This window comes from Geospiza fortis, unplaced genomic scaffold (genome assembly GCF_000277835.1).
Source record: "Geospiza fortis unplaced genomic scaffold, GeoFor_1.0 scaffold900, whole genome shotgun sequence".
NCBI classification, from domain to species: Eukaryota; Metazoa; Chordata; class Aves; order Passeriformes; family Thraupidae; genus Geospiza; species Geospiza fortis.
This window is the reverse complement of record NW_005054496.1, coordinates 96,096-120,171: the sequence shown is the minus strand read 5'-3', so window position 1 is coordinate 120,171 and position 24,076 is coordinate 96,096. Positions and strand designations below refer to the sequence as shown.

Sequence of the window (24,076 nt, the reverse complement as noted above, 5' to 3'; positions counted from 1 at the left end):
CCCTAAGAGGGTGTGTAACTAACTTCCATTTTCCATAGCAAACCACAAGATCTTTTAAAAAATGTGACTAAACTTTTATTTAAATGCTGCAATTACATCTTGGCTCTATCTGACATGCAGCTTGTCTAAGCTGTTCACTGAACCCTGAAGCTGGTTATTTACTAAGGATCTTTAGAAAGCACTTTTTTTTTTCCTTCCGACCAAGACTTGTATCCCCCACCTTGAATACAAATTCATGGAAATGGGTGGTGCAGACAGCTTTGCCAGAAAGCAGGCAGTTGTTATTTTCATTATTATTTCTTTGTGGAATGCTGCAGTTACCTTAAAATAATAATTTAATCCTTCTCAACAATAGTTTTCCCAGTTTTGTTTTTAAGACGGGAGCACGTATGCCTATAACTACACATTTATTACAGACCATCAGTTAAAGCCTCTGCAAGAACACAGAGTTGTTAAGAAGAAACTCCCACTTGCATCTGCCAGCTTGGAGAAGCTCCTTACTCAGACACTTAAACTTACACACGTAATTAAACATGCAGCAGAAGAACCCTGAAGCAGTCAACACATGACATCTTCAAGTCCCTGAGAAATCTCATGCTCAGCGCTGAAATTTGCCCATTCAAAAGTATTCCCCCTCACTGTTCAGTTCCACACAATTCCCAAATTTCTAGCACTAGGATCACTTTTCTTTCTGGATCTCCCACTGCATTAATATTTGAAAGATCTGTGGCTTCCCAAAATACACCATTGAGTTTGCTGCAGGAGTCTTCACAGTAACTCATTCAATGCAAATCTTCAGATGTCCAAAGCCAAAACACAAGTCCCTTTGAAAGCCAAAACAGGGGAAGAAAGGGCAGGTGAAGAAAAGGCTGTCCTGCACGTGCTGGCAGGTCACCTCACTGATCAGGGCAGATAAAACCCAACAACAGCAGGCAGCTTGTCCCAACCCTCCTGCTTGAACAATGTGCAGGGGGGATCACTGCTCACGTCTAGCAGAAAAAACATGAAGCCTTCGAAACCCCACTGATCTAGATTTGAAATGAGAAAGTTGCATATAATTACCCTGGAATTCTGCAAGATGCTGCAAGAAATCACTCAGAATGTCATGCTCATGGATCACCCCTTTTCCAAGTCCATGCTTACTAGTTTTGATTTTCTTTCCTACTGAATTCAGGCTTGACACAGCTCCATTTGGAGAATAATTTGCTGGTCTATCATCCTTAGTACAAACACCTTAAAGCAAAGTAAGAACACCCCTTTGCAGCTCCCTTTTCCCACTACCCTGATATTGTACAGAAAACAGAATGCAGCCAGTAGTATCACACACACACTTCCCATGCTCTGGACAGCTGGCGCACATCCAGATGTTTGCCAAGAGATTATTTTAAATCAGGTTTGTTGGGAACTGGGTGGCCAGGGTGCTGTGACTGTTTATACACACCCAGATACGTGCATGAGTTTCCTCACGGGTTTGTGTGCCTGAAAAAGGACTACTGGAACAGGCTATTTGTATCCTTTGGCTGCAGGGAACAAGTAACTGGAAAGGGTGGGACTGTGCTGGTAGCAAGTACTTAGAATAAAAATAAAGAACTAAATTGACTCTTGGATGCCTGTGAAGGCTATAGGCAGACCAGCTGTGCCCAGCATCTGGAGTGCCACTCACTCCTCTGTTGGGCAGTGACACAAACTCACTCACCCTCCTGCATCTCTCCCAGGTGGGCCATTGAGCTGGATGCCACCCCGACACCCTCCAAAGGTCCAGAGACTCCTAAGGAACAGCCTAGCCCAGCACCTCAGTCCTTTCCTCCACAAAACCCCACAGCACAGCCGTGTCCCCACATCACCCCAGGAACTCAGCAGGGGCCGGGCTGGAGAGATGATGTGCACGAGCATCCCCACAGCCTCACCAGGCTCCAGGGAAGGGGGATGCCAGCACAGAAAATGACTGATTTTGCCAGCTTACACTATTTCATAGGGTCTGTGAAACTGTGACACGAGTGCTTGATGAATTCTGTCTTCACATTCACACAGCTCCTTTGCCGGCTATTTGGAGATGAAGTCTTCCTTGGGGTTATACAGCCCTTCAAAAATTATGTTTCAACACAACAATAAACAGCTCTTCACCAGACTGCATTAAAAAAGGAACATTTTTTGCAAGAGCTGAGCATAAAACTAGCAGTCTGAATGACTACAGACCTTGCAATTTTTAAAATCAAAATTAACTTTCCTTCAGCACCTCCCTATCCATAAGATTCTTAATATGCACATAAATATCACCACACACAAAATCAAAAAATGTTATGTTCAGTCTCAGCAAACAAAAATGATTTACTATTACTTGTATTGAAACCAGGATTATACTCAAAGAACATGATGGAGCACAGAGAATCAGATGGATTGATCAACCAACAGAGTAACAGTTAATTTTATTTTCCAGAAGTAGTTTAAGGGTGTTCATGCAGTCACCTGAAGAAAGCTCTGTGACTGAAATCTACTTAACAATGTCTTTTGATGTTTCACTACAGAGCAATTCTTTATAGGTAAGTTATAAATACCCAGGAAAATAGTGCATTGAAAAGAAAATACTAAAATCCTTAGCGATGCTGGCCTTGGCATGCATTGCTTTTGATCTGCCTGAGCAACTATTATTTTTTTGACATGAGGAGTGCACACTGACCAAGGGCAATGTATGTCCATGAATTTTTACTGACTGCAAATGTAGCTCAGCACAGGCTAAACCACACTGGCATAATGTAAGACCTTATATGCATTTTCTGTGCTGCTCTGTACAACACGTGAGGAATGCTGATCAGCATTTGAAAGGAAACGTGGGCTTTCAAAGAAGACCCACCAAAATGTAAAATGGGAATATATATTCCCCAACCAAAAAGTCCAGTGGAACTTATGAGTCATAACTCCCAATTCTTTCCTCCTTACCCCTGCCATTTCTGACTTAAAATACCATCATCCTCAAAGGATTGGGATTTTTCAGGTTTGGGGTTTTTTTCCTTTTAATTTTTCCTTTTTTCCTTTTAATTTTTTCCTTTTTTTTTTCTTTAAAAGGAATTAAGAACATAAGCAACAAACAAACCTAAAGGCTAAATAAAACTGAGTAACAGCTGACATTTCCCTTCCCTGCACTGGCAGTCAGTATTTTGGGCTCACCACAACTGCAGCGTGCCCCAGAAGAATACCCAATTCCCATGGATCTTTTCGGGGCTGCTGAGATCCTGGTGGCACCGTGACCCATTTTAGCTCCTGCCTGGAAAGGACTGCACACACAGAGGGGCTGGGCACAGCACTGACAACAGCAGCAGCAAAACCAGGACAGAGAGCCCGAGATATTCTCCAGAAAGATCATTTCTTGATCCTGAGCGCAGGCAGCTTGAAAACATCCAGGGTGATGCAAGGGGAGAAGAAGTGAGTTTATTTATATACACTGTATTTTCATCCTAATTGGCACATCTTGCATCCATCCAGCTCTGCTGATCCACTTAAGGAAACACAGAGCCCAAGGTAACCTAACAAGGTAACAAATCACCAGGCAGTTTGTTTATTCAGAAATATCAACTGCTTCAACTCCTACAAGCAAAGGAGCAAGCAGGACACCCATCCCTCATAAAATGCAAACAAAACAAAGGGAGCCAAGCAAGCAGGAAAATAAGTTTGGATTTTAAATCTCATTTAAGCCTGTGTAGGCTCTGTCCCCCACACCACTCCCCTGCCTTATGAATGCCTTCAGCATCCATGCAAAAACCTTGTCCCTGTGGCACTGCTCCCGCAGGGGGACTGAGCAGAGCACCTGCCTCTCAGGCTGGAGACACAAACAGCTCAGCTCTTTAAGCCTTAATAAAAATTATAAACTGTTCAGCGCATCTTCAAAAGAAAACCACACAAGCTTCCTGCATGCTGTGAAAAAGATCTCTTTATTGAGAGCTTTTCTTTTAATTTTGAACAGCTTCGCAGCATTAACCTTAGCAGGAAAAAAAAAAAAAAAACAAAACTAAAGCCAAGAAGCCCAGGAACTTCTGAGCTACTCAGTCAACAGCCTGATAGAGTTCCTCATTGAAATTAGCTTCTCCTAGCAGCATACATGAGAATTGCTGGCCTGCATCTCTTCCACAAATAATTTCACAAATTTTTAAAGATGGGCAAAGTGCTGATTTCATTTCTTTGAAAGCTGAAAGCCCAAAAGCCACCACTGCCAGTGGTGAGACCCCCAATATCAGCCCTTGCATTGTGCTAAAGACATTGGCTTCAAGTTTCAGCCACTCAGGGTTCCATTTTTGCTTTTTCTATTTTTTAATCTCATAGGGGAAAAGAGTAATAGTTCCCAACTCAAAAAACAAACAAAAAAATATACTAAACATGCAGAACAATGAGCTGAATTAATTCAAAATTCTTAAAAAGTACAACACTGACGTATTTAACTAGGAGATAGAAATTTTTACTTGCTTCAAAGCCTGAAATTTAGCCTTTTTTTTTGAAAAATAAGCAAGCTATAATAATCAATACCTTTTCCAAAGAAGCAGAAAAATCCTTTTGCAAACTATTTTTGATCCTACTGTGAATGGCAAATCTTACTCTCATTTAAACACTTTTCTACAGTATCGGAAACTGAAAAGAGTTTCTAAGAGTGGAAAGCAAACTGCCTCATTTCATTATCTCAGGAGTAAAACCACAAAAGCAAACAAAAATCCACCTGTGCTTTTCAACTGCACCTTTTATGTCACTGCAATGCATTCCATCAATTTTGTGCTGAATATACCACAAGTGATTTCTCATTGCTTTCTGCCTGCCTCCAAATGCACACCTTCCACAGGGGCTGGCACCACGCCGAGCAAACACACAGACACTCAGATTCCTGATCCTCACTGATCAAAAACTGCTTGGAAAATTCCTGCCTATTTTCTTCAGATTATACTGAAGAAAATTTGGAAGGTGAAGTTGTTATGAGGAAGAATTCCCTGGTCTCTTGTATACTCATCATTTTTACTGAATTTAACTCAAGAGATGCACCTCTTGCAAAGAGTTCTAGCAAATTCTCCAGAAGACAATCCAAAAGCACTGCTCATATGTAAAGAATTATTAAAAACTCCCCATATTGACAACATTTTTTTCCTATCAAGCACAAGCACAGAGAGCACAACCAATGAAGTAATTTACAAATTTTCAGTGTTGGTGGCTTTATTTTTATTACTAAAACAGGGAAGAAGTGTTATTAAGGGAGGAGTTTGGCTCTAATCTGAATTTAGAATTGCCTTAAAGAAACCAAGGCAGCTTTGCATTAGTGTAAGAAAGGTGCAAGATGAAAACCAAGCCTGTGGCAGTGCACCATCATGACATGATTTCTTTATAATGAAATATAGTGAAAGAAAATTAGTGGCACAAGGATTTTAATGCACCCCAGACACAACATTTACAATGATTAAACAGATGAGTACTTGTAAAACCCAAGGGTCTAACTTTACAAACCTTTACTCAAGCAAGCAGTTTCACCAAAATCAATGGGACAATTTGCATATGTAAGGCTATTTATCTCAGCCGGGATCTGTAGGTTTAGGCCACACATTTCTATTTAGCTCTTCTATGCAGCAGAAACCACAAAGTTGTATGAAGAACGGGAGAACAGTGCACCTTGGAGTTAATTTTCATTTATACCAGTATAATTTTCTCCGTCCCTCTGACGCATTTGATAAACTGGGCATGTTTCAAAATTGGAAACGTTGGCAAAAATACAAATTTCCTGATGGGAAGAATACTACTCATGGATAATAAACAAAATCAATTCTTATTTGCATATTCAATCAGATTTTGGTTTGCATATAAAAGCATAAGATGGTAGAATTTTCACACGGTAGATGGATCCCGCTCACTTATTCATGCATATATGCATCCACTAATCCTTACACATGCCAAAATCAGTCAGAAATACTCTCTTTGCTAGGCATTCACAGCACAAAAACACTGTCCCTGCTGCTGTTCTCAACCTTCTCTTTTCGCAAAGCGTATGACAGCATTCTCCCACGGCTTTCTCCCAAGACTCCCTAATAGCCCCTGCTCTCTATTAGTCTTCTTTTCACTAGGCAAAGTGGTGGTTTGAATTTTTGAATCATAATTTAAAAGGGATGCTGTCAACTGTATATGAAGAACAAAAAACACTGGACCAGTTTTTCAAAGGCGCTTCAGCACGGACTTGACAATTTCACTTGTAACTGTCACTGCAAAATTGAATGTATCTCTCACTGGTAATACTGACATGTCCTGGACTACAGCTAAAATCTGCAGATTCAGACTATGCCTACCTATTTTTCACACACACCTAACAAGGAAACAGAATTCAAAATATTTATATGGTCTGGTCCTATCAAAATATGCAATATTAATATTGTCTCATACACCGTAGGCCTGGTAATAAATGATACCCTGTGAGCTATGCTCCGAGGTGCTGAATGCCTGCAACATCTGTGGGACCTGAAGGCAATCAGCACTCTGAGCCATCAGATAACAGGTTTGACGGTCTTGTAGCCAGTCTGACAGTCTGGAGATCTCATTTGCATTTAGAAGAGTGTCATATTCAAATGTATATAATTTTGTGCATTAAATTAAAAATTCAACTGGAACTCTGTGCATTAAACCCGAGCTGGCTGCAAACTAACAAATGTTTTCATGGAATTAAGGAAAAAGATCAAACAAATTAGCATCAAAACGAAATGGCAATCTGCTGCTGCAGCCTTTGCCCTTACTAGGTCAAGCATGGGGTACTAAAAAAGCAGAGCTGCCCAGGGCATCTGAAATAATCTTGTATACACAGAAATAGTATTTCGCTCTCCCAGATGAATGAAAGGCAAAAATCAGTCAGCATGAAGTTGAAAGCTCATATAGGATTTCTACAGCAATGCCAGCTCTGATCAATCGAAACATTGTCAGCAGCAGGTTAAGGAGGTATTTATTTAACAAGGGAACAGAATCTAATTGACTTTCCAGGAGAGGAGAGCGAGCAGGCAGGAGAGCGGGCGCCCACTCGTTCCGCTCGTTGAATCTTACACAGCCCTTTTTCACGGGGAGCAGGAGCGTAACCCTGTGCTCCCCAGGCACAGGGTTACGCTCCTGCAGACACCAAGGACATCCTTGTGTCCCTGTACAGGATGTGACACCTGAGCTGCTGGGGGGCCAGGGGGGATCAGGGCAGTTTTGCTGTTGTGCTTCTGCAGAATGCCTCCCAGTGTCCTGCCCGAGTGCTGCAGCACAGACACAGCACCCAAACCCTCCTCTCTCCCTGTCTCTGAAGCATTTAAAGTATCCATATAAATCACCAGAAAATAAGGGTTTGACCCAGTTACACATCTTAGGGCTCCTCTCATTCATTTGCTAATGCTAAATGTAATGGAAATCACAGCTTTCTTAAAAAACAGGCAGCAGAGACCGAAGGGAACTGCTGTTTATGTTCCTACCTGCTTGGTTAGTTGTCACAGTGACTGACACAGCCTGGTCCTGGCTGGGGTTTTGCTTGGACACTCCATTCACTGCCCAGACTTCAAAGGTGTAGTTGGTGTGCGCCAGGAGGTCGGTGATGGAGACTTTGGTGGTTTTCAGGCCGTTCTGCTGGGGGCTGAAGTGCACCCCACTGCCGCAGGAGCGGCAGCGGCTCAGCTCGCCCGCCCCGCAGCGCTTGCACACCACGTTGTAGGAGATGTCCTCCCGGCCACCCTTGTTCTGGGGGGGACTCCACTCCAGGTTCACTGAGGTCTCGTTGACATTGGAAATCAGGTGCTGGGGAGCAGATGGAGGGCCTAAAAAGAAAAAGTGCATGTGTTTTTAGTTAAGGGAAAAAAACCAAAGCCTACATAGTGACATCAGAGTTGCACATCCCAGATGCTGTGCAACTCCCATTCAAGTTAAGGATTGTAGAGACCAAGCAGAATTTTACTTCTCTATGTTCATAAAGAAGGCAAAAAAATTAGCTGCTAAGTCAAACTCTGATCTCTTTATCTGATGAACTAACAGTATTTTCCAGCTCTAAATAAGCCTGAAAGCTCAGTATTGCAATTAAACAGGAGTGGGACTTTTTCCTTTTCACTGTTTATACTTGTTATGAAAAATGTTAAATTTACATATCTTACACTCATTTTTTCCACGATTTCCTAAGCAAAGCATCAAATGCACAAACTTCTGCTTCACTTGAGATTTTCAAAGTCCCTCATTACCTACAGGCAGACTCTCATTGAAATTATTATAGAAATATCTCAAGGTATCTTTTTCTGAAAAATATAAGTGCAATATTTTCCAGACAAGTTGATGTCGAATCACATTCAGTGAACACCAAAGCCCATCAAGCAGGGACCTGAACATGACACTTCAGCATGCAGGACGGAGATTTGAGTAGGAAGCCAGACACAGAACTAAGGCTTTGAAGGATGGAAAATAAAGTTTACAACAGGGGAGTGCTGGAGAAAGTGAAAGAACTGAAGAGGAAAATATGGCGAGCATCTGAAGGAAGGGCTGATAAAAGAAAGCTGGTCAGAAACAAGAGACCAGACAGAAAGCTTGGCAATGAGGCTGGATTTGAGACACAAGGTCAGCTTTTCCACCACAGGGATGGGAGACTTCATAAACACGCTGCCAGAGAGCTCCCAGCAGATTCCAACACAGGGACTATGGGATCAGAGCACAGAGCCCAAGGCAGGCTGGGCAGGACCTCCCTGGGCAGGCTGGCAGAGCCCAGAGGCAGAGTCCCTCCTGCACCTGCAGCACCTCCTCCTGCCCTGCCCCGTGCCGACCAACGCACGGGCACAAATCCTACTGATGTGCTTAAATCCCCACAGGCCTCAAACCCACAGGCAAATTGAAAATGCAGAAGAGCTAATCCTGCAACTCTTAATCTAATTTTAATACAGTTGAGACACACTTTTTGTACGCTTAAATTTAAGGCGGATGATTCAGAGTGAAGCCATGAAAGAGATGGGTATTTCATCCATCCCAAAAAGCTTCCCTGACCATCACCAGGCAGCCTGCTCTGGGGCAGGGCACACAGGGACTCTGACACACACAGGGCTTTGGGACAGGGCTGCAGGTAAGCACTGCACCAAATGGAAATGAGACAGAATGAGAATGAAGATTGCAAAATGTATCAATCCAAACCAGAACACAGTAAAAATAGCTCTGCTTACTAACTACTGATAGTCACAGCTTTACGTACAAATATTATTAGCAGAAAAATACTGGAAATAATTTTGTAAAGTCACAAATTCAAGACACGGGAAAGCTCATGAAACTTCCTAGATTTCATCAAGATACATTTGATGGTTGCGATTCAAAAGAAGTTCAACTAGATCTCCTTGCAGAAAAGGGACGAAAGGAGAAAGTTCTGGCAAATTTGTCAAACATTATGAAACTATGAACCTGGCAAAAAAGAATCAGCCAGAACCAACAGTTTCATTAAGTGTATAAATAAATAAGTCCTAATAACTCATATGCCAAAGGTACAAAAACAGTCATCGTGGTAAGACAGGAACCAAATACAGTGAAAATGTGAAATTCTACTGAAATTACCAAGTGACTCATCAAGTGTAACAGCAAAAAGGTTAAGCTGTTAAGGGATGACTATGGGGAAGATTAATTGTGGCTCCCTCCTCAATTTATCAGGTTCATCTCAAAGGAATCCCGAGGCCTGAACAAGCTGCATAGGACAAGGTTTTGAAGGCTGCATCACCTCCTCAGGTCTGTGCTCAAAGCCACCTGATGCAACACATGCTCAACAGGAGACAGGACTTTTATATTGAGAGAGGTTAAGAAAAGATTCTTAAATGACATAGAGCTCAAATGAGTCTTTGGTACCCAAATGAAAGGTCTCTGTTGCAGGAGTAGCTAAACAGGGATTGTTTGTCTGTGTTTACTTCAAAAATACAAAATTAATATATTTATTTTGAATGGTGGGAAATCCTCCCTTCTTGCCAAACCTTTGAAACAGTCTCTGAGTTAATCGGGGTTGACAGGTAGAATTGCTGCAAGAAGAGAGAGCTGAGTCCAGCCCCTGAGCCAGGGAGCCCTCCTGCCTGCTGCACCACCAGGCTGCCATTCATGGCTTTTATTTATGTACTGGCAGCATTTTGGACTCCTAAGGACAAAACCCTTTTACTCCAAGATCAGTTACTGAACACAGTAAGAGACGTTTCCTGATCCAAAAACCAGACGAGAAAGAAAAAGGAAAGAAACTGGTTTTAATCTCTATTCACCACGTGGAAATGGAGGCAGAGAGAGATGTGGTGAGACAAGGACACACAAGACATGTTTTGCACATCTGGGCAGTGGTCAAAACTGTCCCAAGTCCCAGCCCAATGCCTCTGTCCCATAACCAGCTCCTCTTCCCCCAAAAGCTGGCTTTGCCAGCTCCCCTGGGTACGAGAAAGTGGTCTCTGCTTAGCCTGCAAATACACAAGCTTCCTTTTCAAAAATAAACTCTGAGTGCAATGAGGTGGAAGACCCTCCTGAAATCGTGAACTCAAGCAGCAGCACAGGAACTGCTGAGCAGGGACTGAACCAAACTCTCTCCAGCCTGGACTTCCCCAAACTGCCTCACACCTGGGCTCTCTTCAGGGCAGGCAGGTGCACAAGGTAACAACACCTGTGCCTCTGCGCTGTCAAGGGAACGGGAAAACCAGCACAAGCCTCTGGGGGGAACAGCAGCCTCAGCAGGCTGCAAGCCCAGGTGCACGTTGTACGGTGAAGATCTGCCCTGCACGGAGCAGCAGCCAGAGGCTCTGGGAGCTGAGGCTGTGTGTCCTCCCAGAGATTGCTCAGGACCTGGCAGCAGCAAGCCCTGAACAGAAACTGCTCCTGTGGGAAACACCAAGAGCCTGACAGCCAGGAACAGCAAAAGGCATTTTCTTACAGAGCGTTCACTCGCTGCAGCCACACACAGGAGAGCATCCACACAGAGCACGGCCAGGAGAGCTGAGATGAGGTGGTGCCAGAGCAAACACCTCCTTCCCCAGGCAGCACTGGCTCTGCCAGGGCCAAGAATATCCCAGTTTCATGAGGGTACTCCTGAAGCAAAGACCCCCGTGGGGGGAGGGTTCACACTACCACTATCTGAGCTAAGAGGCACAGAAAGATGTGCCTCTTAGCTCAGATACAGCAGCCAGTTTGGGGTTAAACTGAGACTTAGTCTGGTGTCCATTAAGATATTTTCCAAGGCTCTAAGTCCAGTTTCACATGGGAAAATGTGCCAGAATGAATCAAGCTCCTCAGAAGCAAAAAGTCAGTAATTAGTATGTGGGACAGGGTACTGCAGTGTCTAAACAGAGATGCAGTGAAGTGGAAAACCAGGGAAGCAGATGCTTGTAGGTCACAGAGATGAGTGCACCACCTCCAGCATGAAAAGGAAGATGTGGGGGAGTCTCCAAATGGTGGGCTGACATCACAGTGAGGGGAAAAGCAATTTCTTTTCTTCCTGGAGTATAGTCATCAATGGAGCTGTTGGCACAGGGAGCGGGAATAGCTTCAGATTGATGGGCCTGGTTTCAGATGTTGAAACACAGGGCGGATCCGCTCCTTCAATGGTGATCAAGATTTGCTTTGTTTCTGACAACAGAGCCTCTGCCCATAGATGAGACAAACCCTTTCAGGGCCAGGGCAGGCTGCAAGGGCAGGATAGTACCTGGATGAACCCAGCTGGAAGGATCCCACAGGGAACAGCATCCTGACAGCCAGACCATCACCCTCACACAAACCTGTGTCCTCTGGCAGAAAAATCTAGCTACCGGGCAGATGAGAGAGGAGACAAGGACCTGTGCTTCTGAATCACCACCACCATCTGTAATTTTGTCACAAGTCCCACGATCTACAGCATTTTTCATCAGTCTCCTGCCAGTGGAAGCTTGCTATTGCATGGGCTATTTGGCACTGTGGAAGAGTGGAGCTAATACTGCTACACTGCCTGGAACAGTTTGAAAATGCGACAGTTCCTACAGGAAATCAAAATTAAATCTAAACATTTTAATTCTGAAAAACGATTAATTTTAAAATTCATTTTATGATGTTAGGAAGGCAGGTGCTGTTATTTCCCCTGCACAGGACAACAGAATCTGAGGGTGGACCTGCAGAGCCATTCAGTCTTCTCACACCAGTGACTGCAAAGGGTTTGATCATGGGGCCTGAAAGCCGGATCCCTCTCCAGCCCCTTTAACCAGCACCCTGAACGGACAGGGGGCTCCTCTGTGGGAACACAGAGAACGGAAGTTTTCAATTTTATTCCTTCCTGGGGCTCCATAAATCCTGCTTCACAATAAAACCATCAAAATCAAGTGAGCCATGAAGCAAATGGGAAGGCCCTGGGTGGAGCAGTTCATTTTGTGTGTCAGGGCTGAGGGAAACACTGCAGAGTCTGTTTAGCAACAAATAATCTTCATCAAGCTAATCTTGCCATCTTCCTCAACCCTCCTATTCGATTTCCTTAAATATATTGGGCAATGCAGATTGTTTGGCTTTCTCTTGCTGCAATAGGCTATAGCCATTCCAGCTATCTGTCTTTCATCCACAGATAAAGAGATCTGTCTGTCTTAGGACAACACACCCTATGTCAGACAAACATTCAGCAAAACAGGAGTTTTTAAGGCGTTAATAGCATAAGCACTACTTGTATTAAAAGGACTGATGTATTTTAGCACTCTTTCTACAACTTCAGGCAGCATTTTAACTTTTCATTTATCAACATTTCTCTCCCTCCCTTCCTACACTCAAGTCTCTCTCCAGTCAGAAGCCTCCCACACACGCCTGTACAAATGACAAGGACCTGGTGAAAACCATGACAAGGGCACATACCGACACCTGAGTGTCTCTCTCCTTCCTTCCTTCCAGACCACAGGAGATCCCTGGGTGCCAGCTGTCTGTGGATTACACGTCTCTGTGGGCACACTTAAGGAGCTTTGATGATGCATACCAGGGATCAAGCCTGGTCCAAGCTCTGCAGTGACTCACAGAGAGCTCCCACAGTGAAGACCCAGTAATGAACTTGCTCTCCAGGACTGAAGCAGCATCTGTGGGGTGCAGATGGCAAGGGGACACAGCTGGGAAGCAAACCAGACTGCAGACTAACACTGGGCATAATAACACCTCAGTAAACTGTTTATTTGCAAGCAGTACAGTATTTTCCATTTAAATCAGCTGCCCTAAAGACTAAGGGGAATCACAGATAGTTGAGTCAAACATCACCAGGTTGTTTGACTGTTGTTTGGATGCCATCCAGTTGAGAACGTTATCCCAAAGCCCTTTTCTTCCTGTCCCCAAAGGACAGCAGCACAAATGTAGGAGGCTCAACCTCACAAATCTGGCAAAGCCATTCTGCCAAGGAGAAAGAATGTCTACCCCAATGCAATGAATGATTTCAAAGAAAGATAGCACAAAGGGGATTAGCTACAACTGAGTGAATATTCCTGCTCCCCTGAGGGATCAGCGTGCCCAGCCCTTCATCCACACCACAGGGAAAGCACAGACCCCAGGGCTGCAGTGTGCCCAAGGACAGGGTCTAACCAGGGCAGGCCAGGACTGCAAGTGCAGCACCACCACAGAGGCACAGGTGGGGAGGAGAGAGCCCCTCCCCTGACAAATGCCATACACCACAAAGCCATCCAAAGCCATGGCAGAGGACATGCTGTAGCTGGGCTCAAGAAGCTGGAGGGGCTCCAGGGACACAGGCAGGCAGGTTGGTTGGTTGTGCAGGGAGACTCCAGCCAAGTCTGTTCTCCCTTCCTCCCTACAGCTGCAAACCTGACAGATCCACACAACCAAAAAATATCCCTGAAAACTAACCCTGGGATCTGAAGGTAGACTTGTAAGGGCACTGTGCTAGGGAACTGTATTTAAATGGTTATGACAGAGGTTTTAATATCCCTGGTTTTACATCTTCCTTTTTTATTACTGATCTGCCCAGCAAGGTGTTTCTCTAAAAGTCTCTGTGGGTGTATGCGGTAAATTCAATTACAGTTTTCTACAAGGAGACCAGACAGACTTGTTTGACATCAAGAATACTGTCTTCACTAAACCAGTTAATTTAGTTCAGCAACAGTGTATGGTTAGAAGGCGTGGATTAAAGCACAGAGAACGGAGATGAGAAAGAAATGATTCCCAGCACAACAGCTCCTGAGTGACCTTGTTGTCCCATAAAATGAGAAGAAATAAGAAAGACCTTTCAGCTTGGTTCTCTGCTGCCCCAGGTTGACAGGACTCCAGAATTCCACTCTAGACAACTAGCAGCTCCAAATTTCAGGCAAACAATTTTAGTTCACCAAAGACAGACACGAATTAAAAAAACTCCTCTTTCCTTCTCTCAGAGGTCCCACGGCCACAGGACTGAAGATAAAGTTGAGGGCTTTGGTTTAGACAATTTTATCACACACAAGTAGCCTTTATATACTATTATCTTGTGTTGGGAAACAAAAACATCACAAAATAAACCAAAAGGCACTTCAGCACAGGGTTCTGACAATTAATTCTTTTAAAGTGAATTTAGCCCTTCCAAGAAACCCACTCTGGTGGCACCCAAAATAAAGCTCCCTTGGCCACAAATAGCTGCCTGTCTGCACGTTTCTGTCACAGCCTGGCAGAGGGCTCCTTCAGGAGCTCCTTTTTGTATGCCAGCTTAGTCTTCAGCCATTAACAGTGGTAGAGAATTATTCTGGCAACGACATTACCCATTAAGGACTGAACTGATATTATCAGTATTAGAACTGTAACCACATCTATTTACTACTAGCTTCTGCTATAGTTAAGATTTATTACCTTGAAAGATCTGGCTGTGGGAGGAGATCTATTAAAAATGCAAACTGAAACCCACACTCTCCATGGAAGTGCTAATGGAGATATTTCAAACATATACCCTCAAGAAGGCAAGCCTTTGTTAGGAGCATCCTGTCAGTCACCAGATCAGTGCATTTAAAATGTACCTCCTTTAAAACAGAAATGCTTTCTAAAGGTATGTATGTGACTAAGTAACTAGCATGATGAAACTTTTGAGCCCTGGAAGGAGAAAATGATTAAAAAAATAATTTACTCCATCTGCTTGGGCACGTGTGTAAAAGCACATTTCTGCAGCAGGTAACGGATGTCTCTGCAGCCAGGGCATTGGATAATTATTTTCAAGTGGGTTGTCACACGGCATTCAGCCTGCGTTCGCCTGACAGTGTGAAATCAGAAAGAAGCTTCATTGGCAATTCCCACCAGACATCAGAAAACCTCAAGCATGTAGAAAAGACTTTAATCTTCTTTAACCATTCCTGCACTCTCCTTGAAGAAAATAACACTTCTTTTTTGAGGCAGAAAAAGCAGACCTTAGCTTGATACGGGTTCAAAATTATTTTAACAAACAAAAAAATATTAAAAATAAAACAATAATCTGCTACAGTTTGAAGCTTTCTAGCTTCACTCTAAAACTGTGAAAGCCCTGCAAAACCACTGTTCAATGCAGCTGTGTGCCAGCCATGGGTGTTTGCTAATCAAAGTCAATCAGGCAGACCAGCAGGCCTCAATGGGCTTTGGCCCAGGACTGACAAAAGGATCCTCTTTATGAGCCTGCTCCAGGGACGCTGACCCTCTTCATCTGCCCTGATTTCAAAGGCAACTCGGGGCATTCAGAAATCTTGAGCTAATTTGCTACATAATAAACAAGATTCATACAACAGGGAAGGTTGCTATGACACACCGTGGTTTAAAAGGAGCCCAGGACGAACTGGCCTGTTTTGAATCGGCAGCTTGGCCTTGGCTGCACTACAGAGGAGCAGCAAAGTCTTTGATAAGTTAAAGGAGCAGCAGGCACCTGGGAGCAAGCATCCGACTGCCTAATAGCAAGAAAACCTGACTAGAAATGCTCTATCAGAAGCAGGGAAAAGTTTAGCACATCTGCTGTACAAGATCTGAGAGGCAGCTTTTGTGTGTTACACAGCAAGAATAAAGAGACCAAATAAAGAGGTGTACAAAAAAATAAAAAGGATCCATACAATGAATGCTTCCATAGATCTTTGGAGCATATCTGGAAGTACATCAGGTACCTTTGAAAGGGCTGGCTCAGGCACAGAGAGGCAGCATAGGGCTCTGCTAAGGCTGTTGGTCGTGTTGGCAGCCTCACCTTCGAGGTCATACTGCTGTGCTCTCAGCAAGGCCTCAACCCACTGGTACTGTATGGATGGCCTTTAACAACTCTAATCAGTGCTCTTTAATTTGATCATGATCCTAGAATCATCTCACTGGGGACAGGGCTGAGCGTGAAAGAGAGTATTTCAGAGAGCATGAAAGAGAGAGTATTTCTCTATTATTTGTAGAGAGGATGCAAAGAAAGTAATTATTAAATAATCAATGTCTTTAAACACCTTAAGTTCACTGACTAAAACGTCTGGCAAAGCCGTGCCAGGCACAGTGTTCAAGAGGAAGCACTTTGGCCTCCTCTTTCCATCTCATAAGGCTTTATTGAACCTGTACAGCAGTGGGACTGTCACTGATGTTTCAGCGTGAGAGCTGTGGTGCCCTTCAGATATGCCTTTGTTGTTGATCTCTAACCATCTGAAAGAAAAGTTCTAACACAGAGTAAATACCTGGGTCCTGTACCTTTAAGCTTGCAAATAAAGCCCACACTTTCCCGAGACAGTTGTGTATGTTGCTGCCACTAATTGCTCCTTCAGCAGTTGTGGACAGGCCCCTGTTGTTGTGGGCTAATTCACACAAGCAAAGGCAGCTCGGACAGCCCTCAATTCTTGCCTGCTTGGCTATTCCTGACCATTTATCATCATAGATTATGTGTTTTACAACTGGTGAGACCAAAGCCAACAGGCCACAAGATGCAGCAGTCACTTAAAATACCAGTAATCTGCTCCATTTCCACCCTCTCTTCTCTCTGCATAGTCAGCTTTACAACTGGGTTATAATAAGGCAAATGATTTGGTAAACAATTCTTCATTTATTTACTTGGGCAAGATTCCTTTGACTTCAGTGGGAGTCCTGCCAAGCCAAGGATGCTGGAGCAGTGCCAGCGACAAAATGCCCATTTCACTGGAATGTACGATTTCCTATTTACTTGCCAGAAGTAACCCAGTTACCAGCTTCACAATAGGCTTTGTTCCTTTCACCCAGAGAACAATCCAATTAATAGCTCCTCTCCTAAAAAGGCTAAAGAAGTTAAGCAAAGAGGTCCAGTTACCACTGGCAGAGGTGTGGGGAAACTGATGCTCGCAGGTACCACTCCTTTGGGCTCAAGGCTTCCCTTCCAAGAGCTGCCATATAAGAACATTTTGCATTGTCACATATGCTAAGCCATGTTATCACATCTACTCTAATGCACTGTGCTGCAGACAATACCACCTGTGTTCACTCACTCTTTCAAGATAAAAAGAATTCTTCTGCGGAAACCAGAAAGTTATCTGACAGTCTGACAGGAAAGAAATCCAACCAGAAAAATAAGTTGTTCTGTAATTGGCCCAACTGCTGAATTTCTTATGCTGTTTGCCCTCTAATTTACTTCAACAACTCTACAGAACTAGGTCCTGACTAACCAAATCAAAGCCCCCATTTAATTGAGTAAATGTCTCTGTTAATTTAAGGCTCTGGCCAGAAAATCAGAAGACAGCTAATAAACAGTTGCTGTATTTAAAGGAGTGATGATTTCAAGTCTACTGATTATAAACACACACTGTCAAATTACTCCTGTCTCTTCTCAAGCCATAACCACTCCCCTTCTTATTCAATTCCTTCAGCCCATCACCACACACAAGGGGAGACAGCTTTCTCCTTTGAGATTCCCATCACTCACAATCCCTTTCTCTCAGTCTGGCAGCGATGCAGCGATGGATGGTCCATTTTCCCAGCCTATGTGGAGAAGAAAAATCTTTCTCTCCTTACAGCCTACCCACTGTTCCCTCTGCTCTTGTAACTGCTGTGCTACAGCTTAAAAGACATTCTGATGTACTATTTACATAATGAACAGTATCACAGGATGTTTTAAGAACAAAATCATTTACTGAAGGTGCAGACATATATATAAAGATGTGGAAGAGTTATTATGTCATAAATTTAAATTCTAAAGATCAGAGGCTCTACTGGCATGTACCTCATACTACAGAGAACAGGCTCCAATAGCAGAGAACTGCAGTAGTGCCAGCACAAATGTGGAAGGGTGGCAAAGCCAGTGCAAAGCCACCTAAAATGCAGTAGCCAGCACAACTGTGCGGTGTATCCTGCTTCCCTTTTTCCTAGCAGTAACAGATAATCCATATCTGACTGGAAACTTAGAAAAGGAACAAGTTCAGTTGAAGGAAAAAGAGCACATTTGCTTATTTATATTGTTTATAGTTTAAGCAATCATTATAAACATGTGCTCAAATAATCAGCTCCTACGTAATTACTCATTTGCAGCCAGAGTTATTAGGTAGGTAAATTCACTCTTTTTTGAAAATGCAGGTCAAATATTTATCTCTGAGATATGTTAAATGTAACATGAGATTGAGTTAAGGGTATATATGACACTGCAACATTAACAAAATTGAAGTGTTTAGACCTTTGAAACCTTTGTTAAAGCCTTGACCTTGGAAACAAATAAGGACAGTGTTATTTTAATGTGCATTCAAATTTTAACAACACAGTCACACAGCTCTAGTGGAATTCACATTGAGTTTCCACTGTAGATTGCTCATCATTTCATTATGGCTCATTATGCTGATAACTGTCAGAAAGCATTAGAAGCAGGAGCCTTGAGTAATAGCACTGAAATGGTAATTTAAAAACAATATACTTTCTGAAGGAAATACAGCAGTGCACTAAATTCAATTAGAAGAGGGGAATGTAAAGACAAGTAAGTGATGTTTGCTGTTTGAAGTCAGGCTATTCAGTTTCTTGATAACCTAGACTGGAGAAGGTCCATTTAAAGCAGGCACTCTTCTCTTGCATCTCACTACATCTGCTTTTATAATCCCCAAGCTTCTCTGGTAAAAACTGTCTTAAATGCAACCGTTTTTGAAATATTTCAGGGCATGACAAAATATCAATCAATCCATCAGTCCCTGTTTGGGTGACACAACTGACTAAATTATTCAGGGTCATTTACTGAGGCAGATTTCAAGCTGGACAGTCCATGATGGTAATCTCTCTTTTGTAAATGGCTCCCAATTAAAAATCATTAATAATTTGAATTGAACAGACAACATAAACAATACCAAACCGTCCCATTCTGGCTCATAATGTGAGCATTGTTTGTTAAGAGTTAGAGAACCCAACTCATTAATGGTGGGGACGCAGGAGCAATGCCCATTAATTTGGGTGGGAACTGCACCTGCCTGCACCAGGCTGCAATTCACAGGGTATCTCCTTACAGAGCAGGGAATTCAGGGACAAGGGCCATGACTGAGACTGATTTGTTTTCCTGCCTCATGGATTCATGTATGGGTAAGGCAATTTATTCTCCATTACATTGCTAACCTTATGAAAGACCCTTGCTCTCTGCAAGTACTGAAATATAATGGAGGCCTGTAGAGTTGCCTGGACATTCCTTTTGCTTCCAAAAGGGAAAGGTGCTTCCCATGGTTTGGGCTCAGGTGTATTACAAGTCTATCATCCCATGCCCAAGCATACAGCTGACAAGCCCGCTGTGCTTCAGAGCTCAAAGTCTGAATTCAAAGTCTGAATTCCCAAGTTTGGCCAAAGCAGCAGATCCAGGCTGGCTCTGCCCCTCGGTGCTGACAGACACATTGATGATTATCCCCAGGAGGCAAGTTTGAGGGGGAAGATGCACCAGTAAACACGTGTGTGTCAGGGTCTGTGCCTGGCCTTTGACACAGCCCACTCTGCTCTCTCTACACCCACACTGCCACATTCTGCTCTTACTTGCACAAACTTTACACCAGACATAGTTACTCACTCTGGCAGAGCTGAAATAGAGCAGAATACTAAACCAGAGTTTGAGTAACTTGTTTAGGAGCCTGATGCCTGGCTTACCTGAGGTTAGACACAGTTTTTACAGCTCAACAAGAGATAGCAATGTCAGAGATCAGAGTGATGGAAGGGTAAAACTCTGGGGCACCTCTCCTGGCCAGCACACTAGGAAGGAGGTACTGCTTTTGTTACTTATCATGGGAATTGCAAGAAAGGAAAAGGAAGGGGAATTCTCTATTTCCCTTTCATCCACTAGCACAATCAGGCTAATGGAAAGTCTAACAGTCTTCCTCCCCCAACCTAGAAGGCAAGATAAATGACAAGGCCAGCCAGTTTACTACTAAAGGAAATCAATAGCCAAGGGTCAAAGCTTTACAAAAACACATCTTAAGAAGGCTGAAGTTCTTCATCTTAAAAAGTGTTTAGGAATAATAAAGAAGGGATCAATCCACAGTCCATTCCAGGTGTTCTTTCCAAATTATCCAATGTTACTTTTATTCACCTGGTCTAATAGTTCTCCAAGTGAACAGAAACCTGATTTTACAGGCCACTGGAGCAGAGTCTATCTTTTTGCTAGAAGAATGGATCTCAGATACTGTTTTATTTCTTCATTAGTGTGCCGTCACACTGAGCGATTACTAAATGCAGGCCTGAATGAGAATACCAGAGTTAAAGAGAGCATAATGAACAAAGAAGGTGCCTGATTATTATGGCTGTCAGCACAAGGGAATTGGGTTTGTCACCTGGCTTAACCAACTGGTAAGAACTGATTACAGTCTGAATCCACCTGAAAGCACCTTTGATGTTTATGCTCCCTTCTGTCTACACGTCTTGTCAGGAAAGTCAGACAAACAGGGACCTTCTTCTGAAGGGTCTTCCTTCAGCAGAGGCCCTCTGAATGCTGTCACTTGCCTTGGATGCATGGGCAGAAGCCGCTCAGAGGGGCAGCATGGCAAGGGAAGAGCCCCCAGAGCCCTGCACAGCACCACCCTCCCAGCACACCTAAGGCAGGGCTCAGAGAGGGGCACAGCAGGGCTGGGGGGCACAGCTGCCCCCAGGCCAGCTCAGAAACAGCTCCTGTGGCCTCCTTCACCTTGGATCACAGAAAAACAAGCCCTTCAGCTACAGGAGAATGCAAAGCTATGAAGCAGGACCTCCAGAGACAGGCCTGTTTTCCAAGAGCAGGTGTCCATAGGATTGTGGTGTTGGCTTGCCTCTGCCTGCAGAGCCCTCCTAGGCTGCTGCAGAGATGAAGACTGAGGCCAGCACCACCACAGCCTTTGCCTTTTCTCCTTTCCTCTCTGTATTTTTGGGGTAAAAGACCAAGATCAGGAACTTCAGCTTTGTCTGACCTGCCAGCACAGAGGAGGAGTGGCTGCAGCAGGCCCAAGACTTGACAAAAAAGGGCTAAGCTTGCAGGGGTACATTTTGCAATAATACCAGCAAACATACAAATCATTTGCTTACAATTTCCCCATCTGGAAATGTTTTGCTCTCTCCTCATACTTCCCTAACTGCACATGCCTATTTAAATTCAACCAGTTGATTACTAATTTGATTTCAATTTGGTTAAGATATCATTCACAAGGACCAGGGCTTTGAAAAACTTTTGTGGGTATAATGTTATTCAGGGTGTACATTTCACACAATAGTTTTGTTGTTGCAGAAAGACATTTTTCCTATCAAACTGTTCACATTTTAGATCTAGTAGTGTAAATTATATTATAGAAAGCATGTTCTTGCCCATTTAGACAAGGTTTCACAATACAGTTAGACTCCATTCCCAGTCAATACTTGGCAAGGGATACATTCACCACTCTGCTTCCTACTAAGCAAAAGCAGCTGCTCTTGGCTATGTCCTGGCCCCCTCAACCACCACCCAGCAGAACTCACTGCTGAAAAGAAGGAAATCACTGGAGAACAGCTGGAATCAAGGGGGTGTGGGGAAGGGATGAGTGCTAACTTAGTTATGCACATGCTCTGTTTCTGCCTTGTAAGGGAGAAATTAAGGTTTAAATAAATGTGAGTCATCTCTCACAAAATTAATTCTCAATATATTAAAATGTTACAAAAGAAATATCTTGGCCTTTCCTCACTCAGACACACACACTCTCTCTCTACATAAATATACAGCTGAACTCCAAAAATCTGGAAACACTTCCAATAGTTTTCAGAGAAATGCCACACATGGATATCCCCCTGCTAAAATACAGCCCTTTCACTTATTGTTTTAAACTGCTCTGCTCCTAAGAAAGTGAAAACCAAGGAACTAGATGATCACAATTTAACACCAGGACATGCCTGGAATCCCAGGTCTTTGACTACATGAGCCATTAACCAACACATAGGACAAGGAGTTTATCTAGCAACCCTGTAACTGTGCTCAATGCACCTCTCCTTCTCCCTGATGAAGGCATTTTGGTGGAACTAAAGCAAATTCCATTTGCTGCACATGATGTATTTACCTACACAGGACAAAATAAACCATGCATTGGGGATTTCATTAAAGTTTAAGATTTATTATTACCACCCCTTTCAGATGAACACTTGGGTTCCTAAGGGTCACCAGCTATATTTCAAGCAAATTAGAAATATAAGGAGATTATAAATATTACCTGTTTACATGAGGTCATACAATTACAAGGAAAGCCTTCACAATTTCTACAAATATTCATATTTAAAGATATGAAAGGTGATGTGCTCCACTGGCCAGGTGCTCAGACTGGAACTGAGGCCTGTATTTTACTTCTAGATGTGCTACTAAGGTGTGCAAGTCCCTCTTTTGTAACTGTGTCTCCTGATTTATTTATACTACAACCTCACAAGGGTCAGCACAAACATGCCACCATTAGGAGCTGAGGGCTGAGAACTAACACTGTCACTCAGAAGTGTGAGCAAAATGCAAAGTGCATCAGCAAAGGGCCACGAGAGCCACTGAATGCTGCTGTCAGAAGCAGAGCACGTTTTAGAGACACAGAGAATAGGTGATAAAAGGGGCAGGAGATTGCTCAAAGGCCAACTCACGGGTGCAGGGCATGGAGGCAGCGTCGTTTTCGGCTCGGAAGAAGCCGCGATCGCAGGTGCAGGACGTGGAGCCTTCCCAGATGGAGTAGCTGTGGGGAGGGCACTTGGCACAGGCAGCGTCAGTCGAGAGAGCCTTGTAGTATCCGATTTTGCAAGCTAGATGGAGGAACAGGAAGGGAGAGTGTTACTGGCCCGGGCTGTGATCATAAATTGCCAGCTTACTCATTCAAAATCAAGGCAGGAGACGTTTCAAAGAGATCTGATGATGTCCTCTTAGCCCCAGGTGAAGAATTAACAATCATCACACTCTTAATGAGTAGTCCTACGTCAGGGGATACTGATTTCTAATTCCAACAAGAAGCCATTTTAAAAGCTGGCTTAGAGATGGCAAAAAAAAAATGTACTCTTCTGTTGACACTGACAGAAAATCAGCTGCCTCTTTGTGCTTACTGTGGAGTTGCATGTGGCTTAACCCATGTCCACCTGCACCCCACACACGCAGAGCGTGACAAAAGGGGTGCAATTGGTTTATTCTATGACCACTTAAGGAATGGCAGCTGACAGTCAGACACTGCCAATTTTTAAGAGGGAGTGGGACAGGAACCCAACATGCCCGGAAATGGCACATGTCCCTCCTGGCAAGGCAGAATTCATTTGGCTCTTTCTCCCCAAGGGAGGAGATCAGCAATGCTCTCCCCTGCTCAAAGCTGGGGCACAGCAGTAACTGCACCGCTGCCACCCGGGCCCACATGCAGCTGGCAAGCTTTTGGTGACTTCAGCTTCATAAAAGCTACTTTTACATCACTTGGAAAAAACTCATTAGCATCATTAATAACACATTTTCATGGTGGCTAACAGGTATGTCATCCTAGAAATGTCTCCCTTGGCTAGAGAAAAAAGCCCACCATCACCACCACTGGCTTTTAGCACTGCAGAGAAGAGAGAAAATCCCCAGGCACACAAACCAGTAAAAAAGAAAGGCTGTTCCCAGTATTTACTGTGTGACTCACTCCCACATCTTGTCATTTATCACCTACACTACCTTTAGGGTTCCCCTGCTACACACAGGCTCCTGTTGGGAGGGCATAAGCCCACTCACAGCCAGGGCTAACTCTTGCTGTTTCAAACCTTCCCTTAGTCCCCC

At 43.6% G+C, this 24,076-nt stretch overlaps 1 protein-coding gene across 1 annotated transcript in view; it reads right to left on the bottom strand.

Moving 5' to 3' along the window:
• EPHA4 (EPH receptor A4) overlaps nt 1-24,076 on the bottom strand; it is a 103,755-nt gene that overhangs the window by 40,676 nt on the left and 39,003 nt on the right. The window contains exons 3-4 of the mRNA XM_014310194.2: nt 22,933-23,088; nt 7,455-7,793 (exon numbers count right to left, since the gene is read on the bottom strand). Coding sequence (XP_014165669.1) covers nt 7,455-7,793; nt 22,933-23,088 — 495 coding nt within the window. The remainder of the gene's footprint in view (nt 1-7,454; nt 7,794-22,932; nt 23,089-24,076) is intronic.